The sequence below is a fragment of the Mixophyes fleayi genome, chromosome 5 (assembly GCF_038048845.1).
Source record: "Mixophyes fleayi isolate aMixFle1 chromosome 5, aMixFle1.hap1, whole genome shotgun sequence".
Taxonomy (NCBI): Eukaryota; Metazoa; Chordata; class Amphibia; order Anura; family Limnodynastidae; genus Mixophyes; species Mixophyes fleayi.
The window spans coordinates 259,843,961-259,855,086 of record NC_134406.1 but is presented as its reverse complement, the minus strand read 5'-3'; the positions used below and the strand labels follow the sequence as shown (position 1 = coordinate 259,855,086).

General features: G+C 42.6%; 1 protein-coding gene across 1 annotated transcript in view; it reads left to right on the top strand.

The window, feature by feature from the left end:
- The first annotated feature begins 241 nt into the window (after nucleotides 1-241).
- The window catches only part of EIF3H (eukaryotic translation initiation factor 3 subunit H), a 105,286-nt gene continuing 94,401 nt past the window's right edge, over nucleotides 242-11,126 (top strand). The window contains exon 1 of the mRNA XM_075213984.1: nucleotides 242-369. Within this exon, the coding sequence (XP_075070085.1) occupies nucleotides 292-369 (78 nt within the window). The 5' untranslated portion in view covers nucleotides 242-291. The remainder of the gene's footprint in view (nucleotides 370-11,126) is intronic.

The following is an 11,126-nucleotide window of genomic DNA, read 5'->3' as shown; positions in this document are numbered from 1 at the left end:
AAGGTGGCACAAAATAGTCCATAAATCTCTATCAAACTTTTTTCAACGTGAACTGTATCTCTGAAAATCCCACCTCTTGCATATGCATTTATTGAAAGGCCGTAAAAAAATATACTGACTTTATGGCGCTAAATCAACCTCTCTGTAACTTATTTTTTGCCCATAACTAAGATGGCGCCCTCGCCGTCTGACGTAAGCCGACGAGACCTCCGGCGCCCACTTCCTGTTTCCGGCGCACGTGTTCGCTCCCACACACAGTCTCTCTCTCTCTTTCTGCTGCCAGCTACGAACATGGCGTCTCGCAAAGAAACCGGCAGCGCTGCGCCCAGCGCGGAAACCGCCGTGAAACAAGTGCAGATAGACGGGATGGTGAGTAGAGAATCTGTTGGGGGTCAGGCAGCGGCCTGTATCTTCTGATGATTGTATTGTGGTCCACAGAGGTGTGGGGGGAGCTGTGCTGGCCGCCATACACTCACCATGGGGTTTTTGTTTCTGCACTAACCTCGGGCTGCCCGTGGCCCAGATGTTGTGTAGCTGTGAATCACGGGGCTGACGGGGAATGCTTGTATTAGTAGTTCTACAGTGGTAGGAGAGCCACAGGGTGACTGATCCAGTATATCCCCCCCCCCCATTGTTGTTTCTCTTCCCCATCAGTGTGTATCATTTCTCAAACTAAAGCTGGGTACACACTACACGGTTTTCGTCCAATAATCGGCTCAACCAGCCGACATACTACCGCTCGTTCAAAAGTCGGGTGAGCGTGTGCAGTGACACGATGGTCGACAGTCTGCCCAAATGGACGATTGTCGCCTCATTTGGTTGGTCGTACCGTTTAATATTTTCGTTCTAATCTTGTTTCCGCTGTGTAGTGTGTATAAACTTCCGACCGATCCACAACAGTGAGTACGAAATTACAGTCATTGCTCACGACAACATGGCTGTAAAAAGTCGCTAAAGGGACGTCCGCTCTTCCCTTTATCGTCCTAAACAAGGCTAGTGTGTATGCAGTCCATGGACCGAGCGATCCGACCATGGATCGCATGTAAAATCGATCAGCATAAAAAGTTGGTGGAAAATTCTGTAGTGTGTACCCAGCTTTAGGGCTAGATTTACTAATCTGCGGGTTTCAAAAAGTGGGGATGTTTCTTATAGCAACCAGTCAGATTATAGCTTTCATTTATTTAGTACTTTCTACATAATGACAGCTAGAATCTGATTGGTTGCTATAGGCAACATCCCCACTTTTTCAAACCCGCAGCTTAGTAAATCTAGCCCTTAGTCATTAAATCAGTACAAACTGAGGGGCTTAAGTCCTCGATCTACCAACAGTTAATTGTTTCAGGATTTCTTTAATAGTTTCCTGGTCAGTTCATTTATTTTTTCGGGGTCAGTAATTATCCCAACTATTTCTCCAGACAAAAAAATCCTGAAAACATGACATGTTGATAGCTTTGGGTTTGAGCACCTCTGGTGTAGCCTGTACAATGTGCCAAGTGATTTGAACACATTGGGCCTGGTTCATTAAGGAAAGTAAAGCAATAAAATGAGTAACTTTGCACCTTGGCAAAGCAATGTTGCATTGGAGGGGGAGGTAAATTTAAAATGCGAGACAGATTTATAGTTGGGGTAGGGCATGTCCCAGATTAACTTTACATTTCCGTGTAAAAATAAAGGTATCAAGAATTTGTGTTCTACATGCAAAAACAGCCAGTATTTAGCTTATGTGCAAAATAATAAACTAATATGCACTCCTTGCATTGTAACGGTTTTGTCCAGGAGAAAACGTACTAATTTTTTTGACTTTCCTTAATGAATCTCACCCTTTGGGGCATATTCAATTGTTGGCGGAAACGCAGAAAATCTCGGGCTCCTGGCACTATTACAGTTATTACGGTAATAGTTATTACGGTAATAGTGCGTGTAAATGCCATAATTACGCTCAGGGAGCTGCGAGCTGAAATCCAGCTTACTATTACCGTAATAACGGTAATAGTTTTAACGCCACAGGGATATTCAACAATTGAATATGCCCCTTTGAGTTTAAACTGAAACGTATTAAGTGTTATGAACTTTGGATATGAACTTCAAACAGTAGTGTCTGCGCCTTGTTTAAATGTTAAGATGTTTATAATTTATGAATGATTTAAGTAATGTATGGAATACAAATATTTAGAAACACAAATTTCAACACTCACCACAAATGCATTCAGGGAATGGGAACTACAAATATTGAGGCCCAAATTCAAATTGGGATCATTTGGTTTTAACCATACTGAGGTTCTTTAGCTATCTCTTATTTTATGTACCCACTGTTTTCATTTTTGTAGTGTTAAACATAACTGATCTACATCCTAATGTTATAACATTTGTGTTTTCATAAATTCTGGGTTTTTTATGATTTTATAAGAGTAGCATACACATCTCCTTTAGAAGACAATTAGGCATATGGAACCCCCATGTCATTTTACATCAGTCAAAGTACCGGTGCGCCTGGCTTTGCTAGTCCCCCGGTGCGCCTGGCTTTGCTAGCCCCCCCGGTGCGCCTGGCTTTGCTAGCCCCCCCGGTGCGCCTGGCTTTGCTAGCCCCCCCCCGGTGCGCCTGGCTTTGCTAGCCCCCCCCGGTGCGCCTGGCTTTGCTAGCCCCCCCCGGTGCGCCTGGCTTTGCTAGCCCCCCCCCCGGTGCGCCTGGCTTTGCTAGCCCCCCCCCCGGTGCGCCTGGCTTTGCTAACCCCCCCCCGGTGCGCCTGGCTTTGCTAGCCCCCCCCCGGTGCGCCTGGCTTTGCTAGCCCCCCCCCGGTGCGCCTGGCTTTGCTAGCCCCCCCCTGGTGCGCCTGGCTTTGCTAGCCCCCCCCCGGTGCGCCTGGCTTTGCTAGCCCCCCCCCCGGTGCGCCTGGCTTTGCTAGCCCCCCCCGGTGCGCCTGGCTTTGCTAGCCCCCCCCCCGGTGCGCCTGGCTTTGCTAGCCCCCCCCCGGTGCGCCTGGCTTTGCTAGTCCCCCTATGCACATCTATCAGCCGCATACAAAATACCAAAGGGATTTTTGCATTTTACTCATTTAAAATCTGTGTGTCCCTTGTGTTTCTAAAGGAGACTTCTGCGACACTTTTGACTTGCATTTGCCCAATTGAACTAGGATGGCCACATTGCTCTAATAAATGATTTGCCTTCTGACTGTATACATTGTTTGTATAAGGAGGACCTTCTGTATTTGTAAAAGTGTTTTACATACTGCCTTGTGTATCATCTGTTTGACAGGACACCGTGGGACTGATTTTGAGTAAGCTGCAAGACCAGTATTTAAGAGTCTGAAAGGTGTATCTGTTCTGGGTGTTCTTCCCCAGAGCAAAGGTCTGTGCTAATAGCCTTGACTGGTAGTAGCAGTAGGCTATGAAAGGTTGCCCTGATTAGGCAATAACAGGGATACCTGCAATGTGGGGTCATAATGTCAGTACCAGCTTGTTCAGCACAGGGCTATGGGAATGCGACCTGTAAAAAAAAAAAAAAGTGCGTGTACTCTCTCCTAGAAACATTGCTGTGCAGAAAACAGCTCCTCCAAACACCCGTGCCGGCTATTTGTCTTCACATTATTTATTGGCTGGTGCACTGCATGTTCCAGTGAGCAAGGCATGCCAGCGGTGTAGTACTATGAGCACCAGCATACCGCAGCAGTATCGGACTGCCAGTGCTTTCTGGGAGCAAGCGAGCAGCGTTAGTGCAATGCACAAAACTGAGGCCAGTGGGCATTAAGGCTAATGCCAGCGGTAATGTGTGCATCTGGCTGGAGTCAATGTTCACGAGGATTCCATGTATGAGAGCTTTTTGGTGAATTAATGAGATAAAAATAGTAAATTTCCTACCTTTTTTGCGAATTCTATAACTTAGCAGGAAATCCATACTCACAAGCTGTAAAATCTCTGGATTATTTATGTCCATGGACACTTTAAGGATGTGTCCCCTCAAATATTACATAGACTGGTTGATTATGTCATATATCTATTGGCTCCAGTTAAATGATGCCCCTAGTGGAAAGTGTCCCTTACTCTCTTGGTCTGTGTGTGTGTGTGTTAGGGGATTTAGATTGTAATCTCCAATGGGGCAGGGACTGATGTGAATGAGTTCTCTGTACAGCGCTGCGCAATTAGTGGCGCTATATAAATAAATAGATGATTATATATTGTGTCTAATGGGGCTTCTCAGCTTATTTCCCTATCCCTTCTCTCCTATATTGTTTTGTTTATTTATTTTACATTTTTTAAGTATAGGGAAAAAAGTCATCAATTCCATCACTGGTCAAGCAGCGTACATACACTACACAATGCCTCGCTTTCTGTTTGTAGCTTAATAGTGCTCAATGTGGACACTGTCATTCATCAGGACAGGGTGCAGATGTTGTGGAGTTCTATCAGGCTCCAACATTCAGTCAGGTTAGCAGCAGCGGCCTGCAACTTTTACATGAAGATTTTCACTTTATGAAGGTGCTTGCATGTGTAGAATGCTTCATGAATCTTTAATAAAGTATATGAAATTTCAAGGTATTCACTGTTACTACTTATCCCATATTTGACATTACAGTGAATTGCAGGGGCAGCAGTGATAAAGTACAGCAAGTAGTCATTCATATAGTGGGTGTGGTTTAATTGAGCAAGAGACAGGAAGATGTTAATGTTCGCAGTTGGAGAAACAGTAATTTGTATTCCAGAATTGTGAATAAATTGTCACAAGACGCTGCATACAGAATAATAGACCTGGCACTAAGCAGTGGTCAGCACACAGAATAAGTCCTATGAGGGACAAAACGCAGCTTTTATTAGGCGTCACGTTGGTTGTGCACTGGCCCCATGACATCACTGTTAGCCAGGGGAGCTGCATGCGTGTTCACGGACCCATCAGATCTGTTACCATGCAGGCTGGAGACATGGAGCTGCTCAATAGGATATAAGCCAGGGGACTAAAGATCGGATTGAAAAAATGATGTAAAATTCAGGAGCCAGGGGACTATGTGTATCCATTGGCATTAATAGGAATGACACCCAGATGTTAGGCACAAACTGAATATTTTTAGGTGCATTGGTTCCCTGGCTCCTGGGATTTGCTCGGTCTTAGTATAAAACTATTACGTTTCCATTTTAGTGGATGCGGTCATAGAGGGTTTGGGTGGTAGTGTTAAATTTGGCTGGTACCAGTAAGATACCAAATACTATTGTGGCACTGAATGATTTTCATGAAATAAGTGAAATATTTATGGTTGACAGCATGTGTCCATCACTCTTTACCCTGTTTGCAGCAGGTTAGTGGGAGGTGCCCCTTATCTGAGTCAGCAGTGTGTAAGTGACAGGCTTCAGTAGATTTTTGCAAGAATTGTACTTTGTGGATTCATACACAAAGCTGGTGATGATGCAACAGATTAGCTAATTATACCAGTTATGATTGTGTTATGTCTTTTTTTTAATGCAGCGATCCTGTCATAATGCTAAACAGTAGTATATATATATATATTTTTTTTTTTTTTATATATATTTATTTGCATGTGACAGTTTCTTGTTTCAGTGATCCCATATTCCAACAGAGCACGCATGGTGTAGATGGGATAGATTAGACACCCCATTTGTGACCCTTCCCTATAGTCCATGTGCTATTTTCCAGTTATAATGTAACCAGCTACACTGTGTTTCACTGAGAAGTGTTCAGTATCTGCTTTGATAAAGGCCACAGTGAACATTTTACTTTTCCATTGAGTTACAGAAAGTAGTTATTGCGGTTCAGCGGACATCGGGAATGCCAATAACTTGATGCTTTATTGCTTTTCTTCAAGCACTCCGGTCAGCGGGTTATTCTTTATTTAAAGACTATTATCAAAAAGAAACTCTCCTCTTGCTACCAGTAAAAAAAATACCTTACCACATTTCTACAGTCTGGTCCCTAAAGTGTCCAATGTTTTAGCATTCACGGCGCGATCTCCAGAAAATTTCGGTCCATTGTCACTCTGAGGATTGCGCTCGCTCAGGCAGTAACCATCCAGCCACACTAAATATTAGTTTACTTTTTTATGTGGCTCATAAAGGCTGGAGTACTTTGTATGGCGGTTTTTATATTGGCACAGTTTATTATTGTATGAGAACATTTATTGAGGATGCTGTTATTGTGTTTTCTGAATTTACCCAGTTATAAGTTTTTATCTCCGTATTGCAGGCGACTGCTCAGGTCATCTTGGTAATGGACACAAATATGTACAATGTAGGGACCTGTCGTTATCACATGCCACAAACCCACCGCTTCAATTTTTGCTTGTCAGATAACATTTCCAAATGAGGTCTTCCTTTATATGACTGGTTTTGCCATGGATTGGTTCACGCTGGATAATGTGAAGCACTAACGGTGTATTGCCGAATTTCAGCCTAGTTCATTAAATAATTCATGACATTGCCAAAGTGTTTTGTCCAATCTGACTGTCAGGATAATGCTGACATTGGGCTAGATTTACTAAACTGTGGGTAGGAAAAAGTGGAGATGTTGCCTATAGCGACCTATCAGATTCTAGCTGTCATTTGTTTACTACATTCTAAAAAATGACAGCTAGAATCTGATTGGTTGCTATAGGCAACATCACCACCTTTTCAAACCCGTCGTTTAGTAAATATGCCCCATTGACCACCTTGGTAAAGCAGAAAAGAGGAGAGCTGATTGGACTGTAATTAAAATATAAGGCTACAATGCTGTGGTGGTGGTAGTCTATAGCGCATGATAGGCGCCCTGAAAACATTTTGGGAGCTGCACTGCAGAGCTCGCTTAAGTTTCAACAGGGCGGCACATTACCCTTTAATCTCAGAAATAAGTGAAAACAATACATTTAGTCAAAGAAAGAGGCCTATCTGTAATAGCATAAAAGCAGGTATTTGAAACAAGCATTACAAACTACAATAAAAACCCATCTGACAGTAATGTGGGGTTGGGGGCCACAGGGGATGGATCGCAGGGCCATGCGTCACCGCTGTAGATGTTTCTAATCTGCAAATAGTGACTGTAGAATGAATCAATTGGTTGGAAAACACATGTTGGTTGCTGTGACATGGCTGAATGGAAGAAGTACTAAAAAGTCCCAGGAGGGATAGATATATTTTATATATTAGAGAACGCAGGAGTACCAAGATCATATATGCAGTAATGCTTATTTGCATTAATTGAGACTCGGGAGTTCAGTAGGAGATTTATAGATGTTTTATTCTCGATCCAAGTCTCTGCTTTATTAGATCAGATGTTATAGTGATCTAATGGCAACTGAATCTAGATTAGTTTTACATGTGCTCTATCGTTCCCGATGTGCAGAGGATTGACAGTAAATATTAGACTTTGCTGCGCCACTAAGTGCTATAGACTCTCAAAGTTATAAGCAGGTAATCTCTTTTCGGGGCCTAACTGGCTGTTAGGAATTGTCCAGCTCGTTCCATACATGTAACGTTACTTGCTAGACTTGTCTTCCAAAATATTTTTAACAGACGTTAAATCTCCCTCTCCCTAGGCATAAAAAAGAGTTGAATAATTGTGTGTTAACCTTGGGAACACAGTGGCTAGCTCTCTATACTGTAATCGTCCCGTCCTTTCCCTGGCTCCTAAACCCACGGTAACCTTGTCAAAACAGATATACCATGGAGAAATGTTTGGCTATGCGAAAGATGTATTATGAGGACGAATCTTCTGAATATTTCATTGTCTTTGTGTCTAAGCCCTGGCTGTTAATAAGAGCCTCTGTAATGAGACAGATACTGTATCTTATTGTTCTGCTACAGGCCGGTTACGCATGCCTGCTTGCTAAATAGGTTGATGCCTTTAGTAGGATTCCGATCTCTCTGTGTTAGTTACTGCTCTGGGAACATGGGAGACTGTCTCCGCAAGATGAAGAACACTCTTTTTAAGTTCAAGACAGATTCTCCCTCCTAAATGTCTGAGCGATGGCACGCGGTTACAGAAGCCTCGGCTTTGCGAGGCGAAAATGAATTGAGCCTTTTGTCCTCTGACAACTCTTGGGAGCAGGATGAGGACAAAGTGTCCAGGCAGATAAATGGCACGCTTCCTTGGTGTGCCGGCGGTATCTGGAGAGCGGCGAGGCTGAAAGCGGAGCTCTGTCTGGGAGGTCGCACAAGTCAGCCAACCCCGTCACGAGTAAAAGTGGCTATAGGCCTTACAGAAGGGAATTTGTACTGTGTATCAATGTAAACTGATCTCACCTATTGGTGCTGTTTGAATTTATTTTGTCGAAGAAATGTTTTACTGAAAACTTGTTTGTTGTCAAAATATCTTTTTTTTTTTTTAATGCATTTTAGTCTGACTTGTGCGCAAGATTTTTTTTTTCCTTTTGCAAGAAGTTTATTTATTTGTTTTGCACCACAGAGCTATTTTATCATAAGCTCTTAAGTTGGGTGCACACTACAGAAAATTCATGCTGATCACTTGATAAACAACCTTTTGGTCAGATATTGCAGGAGTGTGATGCTCTCACGATCAGGCTGTATCGTACCAAAGCACATAGTATCATTTGATTTTGTTCTATAAACTTCCTAAAAATCACTATCGGTGATGGAACAATACAGGGAATATATGGAAGTGTGTATGCATGACCAGCAGCGTAGGCAGATATCTGTAGAATGTACAGAGTCACGATCTTTCAGCAGATGGTTATGAGGTGCAGATCACAGATCTGAAGGTAGGTTGTGTAGGTGTGTACACATGAATCTGTATGATCATGAGGACTTTCAGTTGTTGGTAAAATCGTTACATAAATGGCATCTGCAGTAGTTATCTGTAGTGTGTACCCAGCTTTACTGCAGCAGGAGATACTGCAAAGTAAGTTAGTGTTTGTTTGCAGAAAACAGCTTATTGTTAAGCATTTCTTACAAATAGTCCTTATAGAACCCTGAATATTAATGTTTTTTATTATTTTTATTCCTACTTGATTTAGAAAGTGCCAACATTACGAATCACTGTTCATTGAGGGATTGTAGAACAAATGACATGAAACATTTGTTAAAGATGTCTCTACCCAAATGAGCTGACAGTCTAAGTGGTGCGGAGAACAATTGGTACATAACTTAGTGAAATAACCATTGAAGTTGTTGATTGTATGGCGATTGTAAGGCAAAAGCCTCATCAGCCACTAATGGTAAGACGTTCTCATTCAGAGTTACCACAAAGGGTCTTACCAGATGGGTATGCAAGATGGTACCAGATGGTACGTCTTACCAGATGGGTATGCAAGAGTTGTTTATCATAGTGGTGTGGGCAGCACGGTGGCTCAGTCGTTAGCACTTCTGTCTCACAGCACTGGGGTCATGAGTTTGCTGACCATGGCCTTATCTGTGTAGAATTTGTATGTTCTCCCTGTGTTTGTGTGGGTTTCCTTCCACACTCCAAAAACATACTAGTAGGTTAATTGGCTGCTATCAAACTGACCCTAGTCTGTGTGTGTATGTTAGGGAATTTAGACTGTAAGCTCCAATGGGGTAGGGACTGATGTGAGTGAGTTCTCTGTACAGTGCTGCGAAATTAGTGGCGCTATATAAATACCCGATGATGATAATTGCTGAGCTGGGGTCATGACTTTGATTCTGACTAGAGCCCTGTCTTTGGAGGCAATTGGCTTGTAAGTCCCACTCTGGTAGGCAACTGATGCGAATGATTAAATATTCCCTGTAAAGTGCTGTGTAAAATGATTGGCACTATTTAAATAAATGGCAACGAATGATTTAGACCGACTCCAGATATTTTGATTCCTAGAGATCAGTTAGTTCTCCCTATCTGGCACCACTGTGAGGATACAGAAATGGAAGTTGCTCAATCAATTTATAGGTTCACAGCAGGTGCTTGAAAAGATGGGGTTGTCCAGAAAGGCACTAACAGAGACGTCCCCCAGAACACCGCTGTGAGCCAGTAATAAAGCTGCAAACCTACCTGTATGCAAAATGCAGAATTCTCAGTTATCAGCACTGGTTTTGACGTCCTGGAGAACGTTAAATAATCTATATCACAGTACATGTGTATATTGCTGAATGGATGGAGCAGCAGCTGTGTATACTGTCAAACGTGAAGTTCATGTTTCTGTAAAATACCAAATCATTAAATATGTTCTAGTCGGAGATGGAAACTTCTGCTGTAAAGCTGCAGGTTTGAGAGCTGAGACTGTGCATTACTGTAGATTTCAGGAACACGTGTCGGCGTAATCGAATGACACAGCAAGAAATTGATGTATGCTTTATTTCATGGCCGGCAGGTTGCAGAATTGGATGGGCCCCCGTGTGATTCATACAGTGACATTACATGGAGTGGAACGCCTTGTTTTACACAGTCCTCTGTTTCATTTACGTTGACCTTTCCTATTGACTGGCTTCTAATAAAAACCAGTCTGCTGAAACCAAATGGTAATGACACTACCGCACTCCATTCTTTCTGGGCTCTATAGGCTCCGTTAAGGGTCTTCACCTATGTGTCTTGCTGTTGTCATTGCTTTTAATAACGGCAAGCTGTGTTAATTACAAGATACATGGGTGCAAGCGATGGGAACTGGCAAGGTTACACAGAGTAACCGGTCTCGCTGAGCACTAAATTATAAGCAGAGGCTGATTTCTAACAGTGATGAGAATAAATATTTTAAGAGACTCTAACCTTCTTTTTCACCTTGAGGTATATGTAATGTAAGCATTATGGAATTATGTATATAGTTATAGAACCTTGATATAATTTCTAGAATACTAGTAAGTCGTCTTTCAGACTTTGTCTGGAGAGAGGCCAGTATTTGCCTTTACTCCATAAGTGGTTAGCACTTCTGCCTTACAGCACTGGGGTCATGAGTTCATTTCGTGACCATGGCCTTATCTGTGGAGTTTGTATGTTCTTCCCGTGTTTGTGTGGGTTTCCTCCCACTCTCCAAAAACATACCGGTAGGTTAATTGTCTACTATCAAATTGATCCTAGTCTGTGTGTGTTAGGAAATTTATACTGTAAGCTCCAATGGGGCAGGGACTTATGTGAGTGAGTTCTCTGTACAACGCTGCGGAATTAGTGGCGCTATATAAATTGATGATGATAATCACTTTATCCTCCCTTGCTCTGCTGTCAATCTTATTGAGCTGTGATGATT